This window comes from Oncorhynchus mykiss, chromosome 4 (genome assembly GCF_057628025.1).
Source record: "Oncorhynchus mykiss isolate SJ-2025 chromosome 4, ASM5762802v1, whole genome shotgun sequence".
NCBI classification, from domain to species: domain Eukaryota; kingdom Metazoa; phylum Chordata; class Actinopteri; order Salmoniformes; family Salmonidae; genus Oncorhynchus; species Oncorhynchus mykiss.
The window spans coordinates 80,529,566-80,548,280 of NC_143025.1; the positions used below are offsets into that span (position 1 = coordinate 80,529,566).

General features: G+C 42.1%; 1 protein-coding gene and 1 pseudogene across 2 annotated transcripts; one reads left to right on the plus strand and one right to left on the minus strand.

Annotated features, from left to right (window-relative positions):
* The first annotated feature begins 6 nt into the window (after positions 1-6).
* slc25a29 (solute carrier family 25 member 29) lies at positions 7-17,881 on the plus strand. 2 transcript variants are annotated; one of them, XR_016495630.1, is made up of 6 exons: positions 7-347; positions 4,428-4,471; positions 6,285-6,368; positions 7,127-7,334; positions 16,945-17,215; positions 17,676-17,881. XR_016495630.1 is itself a non-coding variant. In XM_021600925.3 (5 exons), the coding sequence occupies exons 1-5, from the start codon at positions 320-322 to the stop codon at positions 9,406-9,408; spliced, it is 933 nt and encodes a 310-aa protein (XP_021456600.3). In that variant the 5' UTR covers positions 43-319; the 3' UTR covers positions 9,409-9,525. The 2 variants fall into 2 exon arrangements, 1 of the variants encoding a protein (XP_021456600.3); XM_021600925.3 differs by lacking the exons at positions 16,945-17,215; positions 17,676-17,881 and adding an exon at positions 8,840-9,525 and having other exon boundaries at positions 43-347.
* LOC149984153 (signal recognition particle RNA) lies at positions 15,253-15,521 on the minus strand (annotated as a pseudogene).
* Positions 17,882-18,715: the final 834 nt, after the last annotated feature.

Below are 18,715 nucleotides of genomic sequence, written 5' to 3' on the forward strand. Positions count from 1 at the left end.
GACTACTTTCATACACAGCCAATAAACGTTGGGGGTAAGATTGAAAAGAGGGGTGGTGCCTTCGTCACTGTAATGTGATTGGATACGATGTTTACCCGAAGCAGGTAGTAAACACCTCCAATGCCATCTGTCAAAACGTTGGTCAGACATTAGCTAGCAAGTTGATAGCACATTAGCCTAGCTACGAGACGAAGACTGTTGCCAACTAGCGCAGCTGTGTTTCATCAAACTGTGTAAGTGGCAAACGAATCGGCATCAAAAAGTATTAATTAACCGATATTTGACACTCTTAATCGGAAATTTGTACTGAAGAGTGGTGATGGACTTTCTCGCTGGCTGCATTGGCGGTAAGTCTGATTTGAAGCACATCAACCCAGGAGGCAGCTTTAGCTAACTACTGGCTGCACTAAGCCAATCAGGGAAGGCAAGCGCACCCATCCATCGTCATATGCTACCTATTGTCACACCACACACACAGATAATTGTCTTTAAACCAATTTGAGAAATTAATTCTTACATTGTGTCAATTTGTGTGAGCTATGTATGTCATTGAGATTGTTCAACTCTAACCTTGTTCACATGATCACCCGGCTAACTACTGTAGGTAGTTAAATCGATAGTGTGTGATGATGCAATCCCATTCAGCGATTTAAACCGCATTTTTGTACTTGGCGCAAATGGGTCGACAGGGCACGCAAGGTTAGTTTTCCAAATGATATCTATATAAATGGGAACACGTGTGACATAATGTAAATGTCTAGAACTTTTCAGACAGTGCATTAAAACCAGTAACTGACTCTGTGTGATTGTAACCATATCCGCGGGAAGTAGAGGTGCTGAACTCCCTGAAAATAAAAAAATAAATATTAATACATTTTTATTATCATTATTATATATATTTTTTTTATTAAGGTAGTGCACTGCGGTACAAATCACAGCATCCCCCATACCCAAACATCTTCCTGTGGCTATGATTGTAACATCATATACCAGGAATAACAAACTCAATTTAACACCATAAGACACTGTAGCCTACAGTCTGAATAATTGTTAGGCATGACATTGTTGCAATGTAGATATATGCATATTTGGTAAGTCAGGTCGGTGCAAGCCATATTGAGTCTGGTGTCAGAAAAAAGTAGGCCCTATGTGTCATAAAAGCTGGATACCAGGGGATAAGGGAAACCACCGTCAACTTTTCAGGGTTAGACCTTATTTAGGAATCTGATGCCAGTCTCCAATGGTGCTATTCTTCTTGATTAGATTTGTTTATAGGTGGTTGGTTCATAAAGTAGATGGATGACCCTTCTCTCCAGGAAGACTAAGTTTTTGTTGTTGAAAGTTAAAGGTCTACTTCTGGTAAAATTATTTATGATAAGTGATACATCCTTTCAGTTACTGCTCTATCAATCAATGATTTATACGTCAAATAACAGGCATACAAAGTTACTTGTCTATATTCAATGACTTGGCTATCGTTGGAGAAAGATCAAATTACTTCCTTCATTCTCACTTGGACATGGTCTAGAAATCCTACCACAGGTGTTTTCCAGCCACCCACAAGCCTCCTTAACGTCCTCTGTACACCCTGTGAAGAATGGAAAGCATTTAGTCCTATGTCCTGTAGCATTACATTTACATTTGGCACTTTGGTCACTGGTCATTTAGCAGACGGTCTTATCCAGAGCGACTTACGTGCATACATTTTTTAAATATTTGCAGACTGAAACAGATAACCTAAGATAGCTCTACTGTAAAAAGGATATGCATCTACACATACCCCTTCACAGACCAATCACACTCTCCCTCCTGCTGTCACTGGTCTGCTATGGAAGGGTCTGGTGTACATGTAAACCCATAGGGGAGGGATCCACATACTCAACGTTAGTGGAATGGCGTGAAAAGCCCGACTCGACTCAGAAGGCAACTTTAGTAGTATGTGGGAATGTAAAGCCTATTAGATCCACTATTTGGAGGTGAGCCATAAACATACATGAGTGTAAACCATCCTCCATGTTGGCACCAGGTGTTCCATAACAATACCATTCTAATTGCTATTCCGACTAGAATGTGGTTATGTTGGAACTTTTGCTGCCAACATGGCACGCTGCAAAAGTGGGCGGCAGGTAGCTTAGTGTTTAAGAGCGTTGGGCCAGTAACTGAAAGGTTGCTGGTTCGAATCCCCGAGCTGATTTGGATGAAAAATGTGCCTTGAGCAAGGCACTTAACCTTAATTGCTCCAGTAAGTCGCTCTGGATAAGAGCGCCTGCTAAATGACTCAAATGTAAATGATGACAAACCAAGCCTTTGTGAATCAATTCTTCTGAAAACTTGCATTAGGCTTTCAAAGCAATCATTCCAAGCTGACCTTAGGGGAATGAAAAACTTGCGTAGTTACTTTGTACCATAATATAAATGCAACATGTAAAGTGTTGGTCCCATGTTTCATGAGCTGAAATAAAATATCCCAGAAATGTTCCATACGCACCCAAACTTATTTCTCTCAAATGTTGTGCACAAATATGTTTACATCCCTATTGGTGAGCATGTTTCTCCTTTGCCAAGATAATCCATCCACCTGACAGGTGTGGCATATCAAGAAGCTGATTAAACATCATGATCATTACACAGGTGCACCTTGTGCTGGGGAAAGTAAAAGGCCACTCTAAAATGTGCAATTTTGTCACACAACACAATGCCAAAGGTGTTTCAGGTTTTGAGGGAGTGTGCAATTGGCATGCTGACTGCAGGAATGTCCACCAGAGCTGTTGCCAGATAATTTACTGTTTACTGTTCTCTACCATAAGCCGCCTCCAACATTGTTTTTGAGAATTTGGCAGAACGTCCAACCTGCCTCACAACCCGCCCCACGCCAGCCCAGGACCTTCACATCCGGCTTCCTCAACTGCGGGATCATCTGAGACCAGCCACCCGAACAGCTGATGAAACTGAGGAGCATTTCTGTCTGTTATAAAGCTCTTTTGTGGGGAAAAACTCTTTCTGATTGGGTGGGTCTGGTTGCCCAGTGGGTGGGCCTATGCATTTCTAGGCCCACCCATGGCTGCACCCCTGCCCAGTCATGTAAAATCCATAGATTATGACCTAATTAATTTATTTCATTTTATGATTTCCTTATATAAACTGTAACTCAGTAAAATCGTTGACATTTTCGCATTTTTATAATTTTTCTTCGGTATAGATAGTGAAAGAGAATTTTAAATAACTCAACTTACAAATTACCCAGGGTACTGTTAGTTTGCTGGTAGTTTTCTGCTGTAGCTACCTAAGGTATTGTAAAATATGACCAAAACGGCCCTTTGCCTGCCGGTTGCCAAGGGCACAAGTAATTGTGTCAGTTTCTCTTTTAAGGTAAGGATTTATGGTAGGGACATCCCAAAGATCACATGCCTACTGCTGTTCTTTTCCTGGCTTACAAAAGGAGGCCGGCTCTGATTGGCTGGCTGTGGCACAGCAGGCGCTTAGTAAGGATTATCCTTGCTCTTCTAGCCAGTCCCAGAGAGGCACAGACAGACCAAAGACCGAGAGATGGCCTACAGCCACAGAGTTCTGCAAGCTCTGTTTGGGTTGTAGCATTCTTTTGGTGCACTACACATTCCAACCTTTAATAATGTTGTTTGTTTTGGAACGTTTGATGCCAGTTTGGAGTATAGTCCGCCAAACTATGTAGGCCAATATCAAGGCCTATAGCAGGATAGTTGCTGTCAGGGCTCAGGGCTAAGGTTTCACTCTGTATTCAGAGCCATTGGGAGTGGATGAGAGGGCTTGTACACATGTTATGTACAGTACCTTCCAGAGCAGTCGTTTGGACAAAGCTATTCCTGAAGGAGACTGTCTCTCCCCAGTGGCCTTGCCATATATGAGGCAGCGGTCTGTCATACCTAGATTCAAATACTATTTTAAATCATTTTAAATACTTTGCCGGTGATTTATTGAGCCAGCCTGGCTAATGGACTAATATAATAGTTTCAACTGTGAACCCTGCCCGTCTGGCACGCAAGGCGCCTGCAAATGCTTCAACTATTTGAAAGATTCTAAAATGGTATTTGAACCCAGGTCTGCTGTCGGTCTACAGTTAGGCTACAGGTTGTTGTTGATGGCTACAGGGTTTCCATTTCCTGATGTGATGTCCTCTGTGGGGTGAGAGCCAACATTAAAAGGCTTATGTTTACAATTTCTGTCGTTGAGATCTGAATAGCGGACATGGCTATTTATTTAGTTTACAGAAACAATGTTTTCGTTGCTATAAATAACTTCTTTTTTTTCCTACCAGAATACAACTTCTCAAACTATCTGTGTATCACAGGCTACGGTCATTTTTACTTGTCTTTTTTTTTTTTAACAATCTGCTCTCGGTTAAGTATAGCGTAGTCTATCCTGTCTGACTGCTGTCTCGTTCTTCTCTTCAGGTGCTGCCGGAGTCTTAGTAGGGCACCCTTTTGACACGGTTAAGGTGAGTCTGGTTGTTTTCCTTTTGGGCTTTTCTTTCCATTATATGAAAAAAAAAGCTTGCAGTCAATAGTTGCTGCTTGTCTCAAACAACCATAAAAAGCAGCAATACAGTATAGTAAGGGGAAATTGATGACTGTATTCTCCACACTACAACAGGTGCTATTTTGTTTGTATGTATGTATGCTACTGATTTCATACACATCCTGCTTGCGTAGGTCTAATGGTTGTGGAAGATTTCCTTGTTAATGTAACAAGGACTTTCTTCGTTTCACAGAAAAGGTCTTACTGTGTTAGTAGATACTTCTACACAACCGTACACTGTAGTAAGTACAGCAAAGGTCAACCCGTCCACCCGTCTCTCTCTCTCTGTCACTTTGACTCATATTTTTGTTGAACCACAACAAGAATAGGACTCGTCCCCATCCCCTATCAACATTTTGATGTCTGAGTTTACCAAGTTGTGTCAGAAAAATCATGTTTATACACTTCATGGCAGTACATACACTATATATACAAAAGTATGGGGACACCACTTCAAATTAGTGGATTTGGCTATTTCTGCCACACCCATTGCTGACCGGTGTATAAAATCGAGCACACAGCCATGCAATCTCCATAGACAAACATTGGCAGTAGAATGGCCTTACTAAGAGCTTAGTGGCTTTCATCTTGGCACTGTCAAGCATGTCACATTTCCAACAAATTCAGTCCAATTTCTGCCCTGCTAGAGCTGCCCCGGGCAACTGTAAGTACTGTTATTGTGAAGTGGAAACGTCTACAACGCCTCAGCCGCGAAGTGGTAGGCCACATAATCTCACAGAACGGGAACCCTGAAGCCCGTAGCATGTACAAATTGTCTGTCCTTAGTTGCAACACTCACTACTGAGTTCCAAACTGCCTCTGGAAGCAACATCAGCACAATAACTGTTTGTTGGGAACTTCATGAAATGGGTTTCCATGGCCGAGCAGCTGCACACAAGCCTAAGATCACCATGCACAATCCCAAGTTTCGGCTGGAGTGGTGTAAAGCTTGCCACCATTGGACTGGAGTGATGAATCACGCTTCACCATCTGGCAGTCCAATGGACGACTCTTAGGTTGGCGGATGGCAGGAGAACGCTACCTGCCCAAATGCATAGTGCCAACTGTAAAGTTTGGTGGATGAGGAATAATGGTCTGGGGTTGTTTTTCATGGTTCGGGCTAGGCCCCTTAGTCCCGGTGAAGGAAATCTTAATGCTACAGCATACAATTACATTGTAGACGATTCTGTGCTTCCAACTGTGACAACAGTTCAGCATGACAATGCCCCCTGTGCACAATGCGAGATCCATACAGAAATGGTTTGTCGAGATCGGTGTGGAAGAACTTGACTGGCCTGCACAGAGTAGTGACTTCAACCCCCTCGAATACCTTTGCGATTAATTGGAACTCCAACTGCAAGCCAGGCCTAGTTGCCTAACATCAGTGCCCGACCTCACTAATGCTCTTGTGGCTGAATGGAAGCAAGGACCCGCAGCAATCTTCAAACATATAGTGGAAAGCCTTCCCAGAAGAGTGGAGGCTGTTATGGCAGCAAAGGGGGGACCAACGCAATATTAATGACCATGATTTTGGAATGAGATGTTCGACAAGCATGTGTCCACATACTTTTGGTCATGTAGTGCATAATTGTGTGTATTGGTAAGCTATTCTGTATTCCCTCATTTTTGTTCCTATGTTGTGATACTGTTGTCAGGAAGTGTTGGTTTGTTCAGTAGGGATGCTGTTTGGCCATCCAGGTTCTCTTTGACCTTGACCTGTGTTTGTGTTGCAGGTGAGACTCCAGGTCCAGAATGTGGACAAGCCTCTCTACCGCGGGACCTACCACTGTTTCCAGTCCATCATTCGGCAGGAGTCGGTAAGTCCTACCTAAATCTTTATCATTAAGTGGAAGCTGCGTCTCCAATTTAACTTTAAACAGGCGATGAGCTCATGTTAAGTTGTCATGTTTGGTATATTATAGTCCTATAGGCTTCAGATTTGTTTGATGAGACTTTGGCCACTCTCTCATCAACACAACATCATTGAAGTCTGCTCTGCTTGAGGTCAGTTTGTCCTAAGCGCTGATCCTAGACCTGTCTGTTTCAGACGACCTCACCTGTCTTGTCTTGTGACTGATTGTTATGGGCCTGATAGAATACTCACAGAGCTGATGGGTGTGGGAGAGGCAGTAGCACAGAGCTAGCTCTACAGTGCAAACATATTTAGCTGTGCGACCTGGAATTTTTATTCAATAGCACTTTTTATTTAAGAGCGCTAGTGTCCCTTGGAAAATGAAGGATTCTACCCTTATTACCCCAAATATTTTTCATTGTGCTGCTAAATTTCTTGGTGTGTGCCTACGTTTTCCACACATGCTCCTAGTAAAAAAAAGGTAAGCGTAGCGCCTGTAGCAAAATATGGGCATTGGGAATACGTATTTTGGTTTGTGTTCTGTTAACTTTATAAGGGTTTTAACAAGTTTATAAATTAATCTACAATATCCATAGAGTTAGAATTATGTGTCGCACTCTTTTCATGCTCCACATGAGTCCATAGCCTGAAATATAAAATGTTTTTAATTTCTCCCTTTCTCCCTCTCTTTGCCATCTCTCCCTCCTTCACCCCCCACCCCAGATGTTTGGGCTGTACAAAGGCATCGGCTCCCCCATGATGGGCCTAACCTTCATCAATGCCATAGTGTTTGGAGTGCAGGGAAACGCTATGCGTTACCTGGGCCACGACACCCCTATGAACCAGTTCCTGGCCGGGGCCGCAGCCGGAACCATCCAGTGTGTCATCTGCTGCCCCATGGAGCTGGCCAAGACACGCATGCAGATGCAAGGTAGGGATTATCAAAAAGATGGGCTTTTAATGTCTCGTTCAAAACAGCTGGGAACTCAAAAATCTCAGACTTCAGTGCATTCAAGACAACCGGCAACTCAGGAAAAAATAGACCTCTGACTGGGAAAAATAGTTTTGAACGCTCATCCAAATCGAAATTCCAAGCTGGAAACTCCGGCATCTTTCTAGAGCTCCGACCTGGAGGTCAACATCATAATTTTAATTTTTTTTTCTGCTTTCCCAGTTGTCTTGAAAGCACCATTTTAATACGAGGAAAATAGGGGAGATAACTACTATTCTCTCCAACTGCTTAAAATGGTGCTTTTCTTTACGCGTGTGTCATGGTGAGGTATAAACCAGGTCATCTGACCACTAGATGTCCTTGTATGCCCATGCATGTAATAGATGCACACGTATTTCAATTGAAGTTGCTATATGTTATGAAGAAAGTCATGAACAAGTATTAGACATTTTTTTTGACAACCTTGGGGACCATTGATAATTCGATATCATATTGATTTGAGTGAAGTATGTTGTGATAACCATACTGTTGTTGCAAGCATGCACCACTGCCTTAGGAGAGTGCAATATCATGATTTGATGAGGTATTTGTTACTTTAAGATAACAAAAACTGTTGTCAACACTTGCATGAATACTTTACTGGGCAAAAGTGTTCCATGTTTCATTCATTGGTTTCCCCAGTATTTGGTGTTGGAGCAACTTCGCTAACTAGCCAGCAAGTTAAACAATTTGTGGATTGTACTCTGCCTTTTCAAGCTAGTGACTTAGCTACCTCCTTAGCGAACAATCATTTCTAAGAAGCACATTCTGTGTAGTTGATGTTTGTGCAGATGTTTTTGTTCTAGTTAGCAAACGTTTCTAGCTAGTTGTCAAATGTTTGTCATTTTAGCTTATCTGAGCTAGCTAGCATAATGTACTCGGTGCACTGCCCCTACACTGTTGGAAAGCGTGTGTACCATAGACGGGTGGGTTGTTTAGCAACAAAGCCGATGCATACTCAACTTTGGGGCAAAACAAAGTGGGTTGCCTTAGTATCAAAGGATTATTGACAACATGTTAACTATATTGTAAACTATAACACAATACACACATTTTTTTCTCTAATACATATTAGCATTAGCATTGACGTGACATAAGTGAAAACACCTAAAACAAGACATGTTATCAAGAACAACATACAACTAGCTGAAACAAGCCACCTACGATTCTCCACATGGCGGCTGCTTGTCATTGCTGCTAGAGATCTGACCATTTCAGAATCATAACAACACACTGCCTTTTTCCTCTGCAACGCGCATGCATAATTCTGGTGACATTGTCAACCCACCCGTCTATAGTATCAGTTTTTAAAGGGTTCACTAATGGCACTAACTATTAAAACGTTTTCAAAACATGTATGGCCATCTATTTCATGTTTCTCCTAGCGTCAACTTTTCCATATTGGTACCCATCACTAGTATTTATAATTATACTGTGTTACTAAGGCACTGGGGAGAAGAAGTCCAAGAGGAAGCTCTACAAGAACTCCCTGGACTGTCTGGCCCGTATCTACAAGCGGGAGGGGCTGTCGGGGGTGAACCGTGGCATGGTTACCACGCTGATCCGAGAAACCCCCGGTTTTGGGGTCTACTTCCTGGCCTATGATGTCCTGACTCGCTCCATTGGCTGTGAACCTGACGACCCCTACATGATCCCCAAACTGCTATTCGCCGGTGGGATGTCCGGGATTGCCTCTTGGCTCTCCACCTATCCAGTGGACGTGATTAAGTCCCGCCTCCAGGCGGATGGGGTGGGTGGGGTCTACCAGTACACCAGCATCGCTGACTGCGTGCGGCAGAGCGTGAGGAGGGAGGGGCTCAGAGTGTTCACGCGAGGTCTTACCTCCACCCTGCTCAGGGCATTTCCCGTCAATGCTGCCACCTTCGCCACCGTCACGCTGGTGCTGCTGTACACACGGGGAGTGGAAGAGGGGCCCAAAGACTGTGAGCTGGGGCCCCCCAACACAGCTCACCACACACAGCTACCGCAGCAGACCCAGGCTTCCAGCTTGTGATCTGAGTCTGGAGGTGTTACTCCCACCAAAGCTGCTCTACTGTGGGGTGGGGGAGGGAGGGAAACCCATTGGGACCCAATGCCCTTTGAATCGCTGAGTATGGAAACCATAGACTCCTGATATGTACACTACCGTTCAAAAGTTTGGGGTCACTTAAAAATGTCCTTGTTTTTGAAAGAAAAGCAATAACAAAAAATCCATTAAAATCACATCAAATTTATCAGAAATACAGTGTAGACATTTTTTATATTGTAAATGACTATTGTAGCTGGACCCGGCTCATTTTTTTAATGGAATATCTACATAGGTGTACAGAGGCCCATTATCGGCAACCATTACTCCTGTGTTCCAATGGCACGTTGTGTTAGCTAATCCGAGTTTATCATTTTAAAAGGCGAATTGATCATTAGAAAACCCTCTTGCAATTATGTTAGCACAGCTGACAACTGTTGTGCTGATTTTAAAGAAGCAATACAACTGGCCTTCTTTAGACTAGTTGAGTATCTGGAGCATAAGCATTTGTGGGTTCGATTACAGGCTCAAAATGGCCAGAAACAGCCTCCCGGGTGGCGTAGTGGTTAAGGGCGCTGTACTGCAGCGCCAGCTGTGCCACCAGAGACTCTGGGTTCGCGCCCAGGGTCTATCGCAACCGGCCGCGACCGGGAGGTCCGTGGGGCGACGCACAATTGGCCTAACGTCGTCCTGCTTAGGGAGGGCTTGGCCGGTAGGGATATCCTTGTCTCATCGCGCACCAGCGACTCCTGTGGCTATTCCATGCGAGAAATTGCCAAGAAACTAAAGATCTCGTACAATGCTGTGTACTACTCCCTTCACAGATCAGTGCAAACTGGCGCTAACCAGAATTGAAAGAGGAGTGGGAGGCCCCGGTGCACAACTGATCAAGAGGACAAGTACATTAGTGTCTAGTTTGAGAAACCGACGCCTCACAAGTCCTCAACTGGCAGCTTCATTAAATAGTACCCACAAAACACCAGTCTCAAAGTCAACAGTGAAGAGGCGACTCCAGGATGATGGCCTTCTAGGCAGCGTTCCTCTGTCCAGTGTCTGTGTTCTTTTGCCCATCTTAAGGTTTTATTTTTATTGGCCAGTCTGAGATATGGCTTTTCTTTGCAACTCTGCCTAGAAGGCCAGCATCCCGGAGTTGCCTCTTCACTGTTGACTTTGAGACTGGTGTTTTGATGGTACTACGCTGTATTTCTAATCAATTTGATGTTATTTTAATGGACTAAAAATGTGCTTTTCTTTCAAAAACAAGGACATTTCTAAGTGACCTCAAACTTTTGAACAGTAGTGTAGATCTATAGATTTGCAGGCTAAGACTGCACTTGACTTGTATATATAATTTACTATTTTGTATAATGTTTAAAGTAACCGTTATTTCCTGCCTTATTACATTTTAACAGTTTTACTGAAATGGAGAAGTCGAAGCACTGATATCTTTGGAAGATGCGACAAAAAAGACTGAGATTGAACCCACAGTTTAATATGCCACTGTCTCTCTCAGACCATAGTATTGCTCAAATAAACCAAGAGTTATGGTTAAGTCGCTGGTACTAACTGGTACAACCACATGTATACTAACAAGCACTGTAATGGTATGGTTATGCAGTTTATCCTTTTTATAGCTCTGTCTTTGCACAGTAACTATTCAGTAGTCTACTTTGGCCTCAGGAGATTCACATGTAGGGTACTAGTTGAGTTAAAGCACTTATCATGTCCTAACTGAAAAGCAACTTATAATGCACCTGAGCGATATCTGAAAGCTGAATGAAAGCCCCGAATGTGACATTTTTGTTTGAAGCACAAGTGTGAATCCCTATTAGAGTTGGCAATAATGTAATGTGTCTTGTGTGTTTTGTTTTGGGACAAGGCTTGTGTTTTACTGAGTAATGGGAAGTGTTGTCTTTGGTGTTTTACTTGTGTATAAATGTGAGGTTGATTGTATTTTGTTTTTAAAGATGCGATTGGCAAAGTGTCTAAATATTGCAAATTCTAGAGAAGATTTTTGTGTGTGTTATTATTTGAGCCGGAATGTTGCTGTTAACTAATCTATCTGTGTCTCTTGTTCCTCATAATGTAGACTTTGGTATATCTGTTACTGTTAACTCCTGTCATTTTAGAAGATTTGTAATGGGGAGTTGATATACAGCATCAGGCAAAATTTTGGACACACCTACTGATTCGACATTGTAGAACAATAGTGAAGACATCAAAACTAACACATGGAATCATGTAGTAACCAAAAAAGTGTTAAACAAATCAAAAATATATTTGAGATTCTTCAAAGTAGCCACCCTTCGCCTTGATGACAGCATTGCACACTCTTGGAATTCTCTCAACCAGCTTCACCTGGAATGCTTTTCCAACAGTCTTGAAGGAGTTTCCACATGCTGAGCTCTTGTTGGCTGCTTTTCCTTCACTCTGCAGTCCAACTCATCCCAAACCATATCAATTGGGTTGAGGTCAGGTTATTGTGGAGGCCAGGTCATCTAATGCAGCACTCCATCACTCTCCTTCTTAGTCAAATAGCCCTTACACAGCTTGGAGGTGTGTTTTGGGTCATTGTCCAGTTGAAACATCCATATGGGATGGTGTATTGCTGCAGAATGCTGTGGTAGCCATGCTGGTTAAGTGTGCCTTGAATTCTAAATAAATCACTGACAGTTTCACCAGCAAAACACCATCACACCACCTCCTCCATGCTTCATGGTGGGTGCCACACATGCAGAGATCATCCATTCACCTACTCTGCGTCTCACAAAGACACAGCGATTGGAACCAAAAATTTCAAATTTGACTCATCAGACTAGAGGACAGATTTCCACTGGTCTAATGTCCATTGCTTGTGTTTCATTGCCCAAGCAAGTCTCTTCTTATTATTGGTATCCTTTAGTAGTGGTTTCTTTGTAGCAATTCGACCATGAAGGCCTGATTCAAGCAGTCACCTCTGAACAGTTGATGTTGAGATGTGTCTGTCTTGAACTCTGTGAAGCATTTATTTGGGCTGCAAATTCTGAGGCTGGTAAACTCTAATGAACTTATCCTCTGCAGCAGAGGTAACTCTGCTGCGGTCCTCATGAGAGCCAGTTTCATCATAGAGCTTGATGGTTTTTGCGACTGCATTTGAAGAAACTTAGTTCTTGAAATTTTCCAGATTGACTGACCTTCATGTCGTAAAGTAATAATGGACTGTCATTTCTCTTTGCTTATTTGAGCTGTTCTTGCCATAATATGGACTTGGTCTTTTACCAAACAGGGCTATCTTCTGTATACCACTCCTACCCTTGTCACAACACAGCTGATTCGCTTAAATGCATTAAGATGGAAAGAAATTCCACAAATGAACTTTTAAGCAGACACACCTGTTAATCGAAATGCATTCCAGGTGACTCATGATGCTGGTTGAGAGAATGCAAAGCTGTCAGGTTGGCTCCAGTTAAGAATCTCTACAATAAGATGCATTTTGATTTGTTTAACACCTTTTTTTGGTTACTACATTCCATATGTGTTATTTCATAGTTTTGATGTCTTCACTATTATTCTACAATGTAGAAAATAGTAAAAATAAAGAAACTCTGTAATGAGTAGGTGTCCAAACTTTTGACTGGTACTATATGTTTTTACTGGTTTGTGAGATACTTAGTCGTATTAACAGAGATTGGCAGATCTCTCTGCGATATGTATGATGGGGACATTTTGCATGCTGTTCCTGTATGAGGGTATTAATATAGTAGGCTATACACATCAGTGGACCTACAGTATGGTAGCTTTGACACAGTATTCATGTGTTATTAATGACTCTGTTCTCTCTTATTCCTTCACTGTGGAGGGGAGGGAAGAACACACACACACACTGAATTGTCTCTAGTGTGTTGCTGCAGTAAATAACTATCATTGTCATAACCTTCTGAAACAAAGGATTCAGGAAAATCTACGATGACACCACAGTAATGTTCTTTAAAAGAGCTATGACATCATAATGGTGTTCTCTAAAACAGCGACAGTGATGTCTTAATGACAGTCTCTAACATATCCACATGTACTGAATTGTTGAATGTAACAAGATGTTACCCCCACAAAATGGTCTCTGACTTTTACCAGGTGGAGAAGAAACATGTACCAGAGACCTGTAACAATCAGCTTCTCTTCTAAATATTTTGGTTGGTTCGAGGTAGTTTGCTGCTTGGATAGCACAACCCTTGAAATACTGTTGTCCTGCAGTCTGCTGAATTGGTGAATTGTGGTTGTGGGGTAATTGTTAGAGTTGTGTAAATTCGAATCTGGTATCAGGATAAATATAACAATGAGTCACCGATTGTATACTATGTAATTTTTTTTATTAGCTAAGTAATAAATGGCAAATGCAACTTTCGTATATACGGGCTCACTGTAATACCACGCAGGGCAGAACAGAGAACTGACAGGATGTACGTAAACAGTTGTTCTTATACTGTGATAGGCCAACAGACGGGTTGGAACAATGTCTATCACCGTAGAGGCTGAGCGTGGTTTAGACTTGCTCAGCCTATCGCAGGCGCTCAGGCGGGTCCACACCTCTTGGCGCTTCTTGGAGTCCTCCCTTCGTCGATTGTATAGATTCTTACTGTTCTGGTATCGCAGCCTAGTTATAACAGTTGCTCAGTTCCTGCTGTTGTGTTGTTCAGTATTTTTCCATCTCAGTTAAACCTCGTGATGACCACCCCTCCCCTATACCTAATTGACCACAACTTTGTAAGATACAGCAAGTCACCATGTGCTCAATATTGTTACATACAAACACAAGGACAAAGCATCTGCTGGGCTGTTATCTACAGTTTTGCACTGTTACTCAGTTCTTGTCACACACACACAAACAGGCAAGTAGATGTAGCAAGCAGTTGTTTAATCTCATGATGATGCTCAAGTACACAAATGCAGATACTTCACACAGCCAACATCAGATAATATTTAATCATATATATATATATATATATATATATATATATATATATATATATATATATGCTAATGGCTATAATGTAAAACACAGAATCCCACAAATAATATGTTGCTGAGTGACATTCAGTATGCCAATCAGTTTTTGCCATTGCTAATTGTTCATTTTAATCTTTTTTATATACTGTATCACATTGTTTGTCACCATAATGTTTTATTGGGCTTTGTTGTGGTCATTTTAATGTTCTCATACTCCTCCAGTCCTGGACACGAGGCTAAAGTAAAAAACTGGCATATGAAAATTATTTGGACTTTGGACTGGGAAGATGCGAACAAAGTATGTGATTTTGTGTGATGATAATCTGTTAGATCATTTGAAAGGGGGAATGAAAATGTAAATATATAAAACCTATATTTTTTGATCTGTTAGTTGTGATGTTTGATGTTTGACCAGAATATTTTTTTTTTTGTCTTTCTCTTAACTTGTGGGTTTTGCTGTTACAAAGATGAGCTTGGAAAGGGAAGATTCAAAAGATGGAGACACTGATATATTTTTGTAACAAACTAACAACGCTGAGCCCGGTCAGTGTATCTCATGCTTTGGTTCATCAAGGTTGACTTGTAGAACATTTTGAAAATCAATAAACGACTGACTCAGATTAAGATCTTTCTCCGTGTCATTATACCTGTGCCTTGAAAACAATAGTTTTATTGTCATACTACATTTTATAATGTTACATAGTAAAATACACATCCCAACACAATAGATGTCTGCTGCGTTGATATGAATGTGTTATTCACTCACTTCGTCAGTAGGCGTTAGTGTAATTCTACATTTTCAGAAAAGTACTTTTCTTACTCTTGTGGGCTGCTCAAGTTATTGTATCGCAGAGGCAGTTGCCACCATGAAGTAGATATTTTTAACACGTACTCACAGGCACTATCCCACTGCTGGACAGCATGTGGGCTTTGACCTGCTTAGTTTACAACCTGGGCTAGTGCACCCCTCTATAGCCCACCTGGTGGTACCAGACTCCCCCAGGAGCACCATATCGATCTTAGTGAGGACACCTGTTCAACATAGCGCGTTACAGCCCAGAGCTCCTCAGCTCACTCGATCCACCAACCTCAGCCTCCCAGTGACTTGGATTACAGGCAGTATTTTGGATGAAGCAGATGTTAGCTAGAATGTGTGACCACCATTTGCCTCATGCAGCGCGACACATCTCCTCTGCAGACGAGTTCCTGCCCCTGGGGAGGATGGCGGGAGTCCAATCCCTTAGGTTGTGTGGCCTTGCTGTCTGCATCTGCATCGTTGTGTTGATTGGAACAGTTTGTTTCCCTCCACTGGGTGACTGTTCAGGTGAAGATGAAAGTCCCGAGCCGAAGGGACCACCACAGACCCGGAGTAGTGGTCCAGAACGAGAAGTGAAACGAAGGAAAAGAGAAGTATAAGGTGGCAAATGTCACCTCATATAAGACTTCTTGTTTGGTATGTGGGTGGGGTCATGTGGGAGTAGGTAAGGGTCTCCATATGTAGGGGTTTCCTTTGGGGTAAACTTAACAATTACACTGTCCCCCAATACTGTCATTGGCTACTAGAGATGCCTTGTTTTCTCTGAATGAGGAAGTAAAAGCACTCACCGAGTTGGCCCTGCAAAACAGGGAGGCACTTGACTACTTATTGGCTGGTCAAGGGGGTATTTGTGCACTCATTGGCGACGAATGCTGCACTTTTGTCCCAGATGTGTCATCAAATGTGACTGGTCTTGCTAACTACATTGCCACTGTTACAAAGTCTTATTCCCGGGAATCAGAGTGGGTGTTTACTGGTTGGCTGAAGGGCCTCTTTGGAGCTTCGGGACCTCAGATAGCTCAATGGTTGATAGCTGGAATCTTTTGTTTAATGTGTATGATTATTTCTACTTCCCTGGCAACTTGAGTCTCAGCAACTAGCATGTTCAAAAGAAGGTGCTACTGATAACTTGCTGTCTCTCCAGGAACTTTCCCCCTATAATGGATGATAATATACAACAATGAGTTAGTATCCATGTTTGATGAAGTACCTGAAGGTTTTAAGGTAGGTTGTTATTAAGTCCAAAAAACAAGTTCAGCACTGTGTTCAACAAAAGATGCCCAAATCATTATTCTTTTTTAAATTAGAGACATATTCTGCCTATCCAGGTGTCAGACACACTCTCTATGTTCTCCAGAGTGGGAAATGATGTCAGTCTACCGTGTAACAATGTGGTTTATCCAGACTGCTCCTCAACTACATGGATCTATAACAGAGATGGATCTACTGGTACTATTGAAGAGGTCAATGGGGGGAGGTCAGAAAAGGAAAACAAACTAACAGATTCAGTGTTGGGTCTAACTTTTCTCTACATGTTAGTGATATCAAAGCTGAGTATGCTGGAGTCTACATTTTTAAAGAGAACCTTAAGAATGGGACAAAATGTGTAGTGGGTGAAGCTTTTTATTTGTCGCTTCTAAATAGTGAGTATTACTGTTTGAATACATTAAGTTTGGTATATTAGATGTATTTGTGACAGTAAACTATCTCCTTTTCTTTCACAGTCTCCCAGTCCACGTTAATGAGAGATATAATGCCTGATGGAACAGTGAAATTAACATGCCCCTGCTCAGCTATTATGGAAACTGTAACCCACTCATCATTAGTGGTGTTACTCTGAGCTGGGTGGATGAGACCAGCTAACACAATGCTCTCCCTGTGACATCTCTCTGACTGTGACACTCCAGAGGGAGGACAACAACAGGAAGCTGACGTGTCAGCTGACTGAAAGGGGATAAGTGAAGACCTCCATTGACTTCACCTCCACATTCTCAGGTATGTGTTCCCGTTATGCTCCTATAATCTGAATAAAATCTGTAATGATATTAAAGTTGAATATCAAACCTGATACTTTCTCCTGATATCAGTGATTGGTGAACAAGCATACAGCTCTCTACTGTATTTGTCTGATGATGAAGAGTTATATAAAAGAGGATGTTCTTCTACTGATCTAGATATTAAAGACAAGGGCACTGAAGATGGTGATGTCATCACCACAGTCCCAGGTTTAAAAAAAACTCCATCAGTATGATGTGTGCAGATATACTGTAGTACACCTTCCATGTGCCATCTTGATATGTAGAAGTTAGCAACGTTTCTTAAATGTTGGATCAGGGTTGGTACCTTTAACGGCTTGAGACTGAGAATAGAAAATAGATGTATAGAATCAATCTTTAGGATGTTTTTAACATAAATCTTCAATAATGTTCCAACCGAAGAATTCCTTTGTCTTCAGAAATGCAATGGAATGCAGGTTGCGCTCACGTGAACGCGCGAGACTGAGCTCGTGGCTGCTGGCAGACCTCTGACTCAATCCCCTCTCATTCACCCCCACATCACAGTAGAACCATCAAACAAGGTTCTAAAGACTGTTGACATCTAGTGGAAGCCTTTGGAAGTGCAAGATGACCCCATAGACACTGTGTATTCGATAGGGTAAGAGTCGAACCTCAGATTTCCCACTTCCTGGTTGGATTTTTTCTCAGGTTTTTGCCTGCCATATGAGTTCTGTTATACTCACAGACATCATTCAAACAGTTTTAGAAACTTCAGAGTGTTTTCTATCCAAATCTACTAATTATATGCATATTCTAGCTTCTATGGCAGAGTAGCAGGCAGTTTAATTTGGGCACTCTTTTCATCCAAAATTCCCAATGCTGCCCCCTACCCTAGAGAAGTTAACTGCTAGGCTACCTTCCTAGACTACCTACCTACTGCTAAACTAATTTACAAGTTCAGGTTTTTTACTTTGCTGTGGTGCAGTTCACACTCTCATCCTGTGGACATTTCTGCTTGTCTGTGATGCCTAATACCACTACTCCATGTTTAAGATGTTATATAACTCTAAAGTTATTTAGTGGATGGTCTGAACAATCAAAGTAATCTATTAGGCATGAATTAAAACACTCAGCTAGATCGTTGGTGTTCAGACAGAGGTGAAGTTGTAGTGGTGTTTGGCTGATGGATATTAGTCCTCAACATCCTCTATTGATCGTTGTGTGATACAAACTTTACTTTCATTTAAATCAATCTAAATGATTGACTGTGTTTAATCACTGTCTGTCTCATTGTCCAAGTACCAGTAATGCTGTTAAGTTGCCCATCAGTCACATCATGCTCTTTGTGACACTGACCATCATGGCTGCCATAGTCACTATTCACACAAGGAGGATCCGCCCACCCAAGGCTCTGCCCCCACAAGCAGGTGAGAGTCACAGGCATTGGTCCAGTTCCATTTAGGTTCCTAACTCCTCCCACAACATCAGAGTTCACAGA

Excerpts from the sequence above, each read along its gene's own strand:
- slc25a29 (XM_021600925.3), top strand. The coding sequence starts at position 320 with ATGGACTTTCTCGCTGGCTGCATTGGCG. Across the intron at positions 348-4,427 it reads TCTCGCTGGCTGCATTGGCG|GTGCTGCCGGAGTCTTAGTA; the intron begins GTAAGTCTGATT and ends TCTTCTCTTCAG. Across the intron at positions 6,369-7,126 it reads CCATCATTCGGCAGGAGTCG|ATGTTTGGGCTGTACAAAGG; the intron begins GTAAGTCCTACC and ends CCCCCACCCCAG.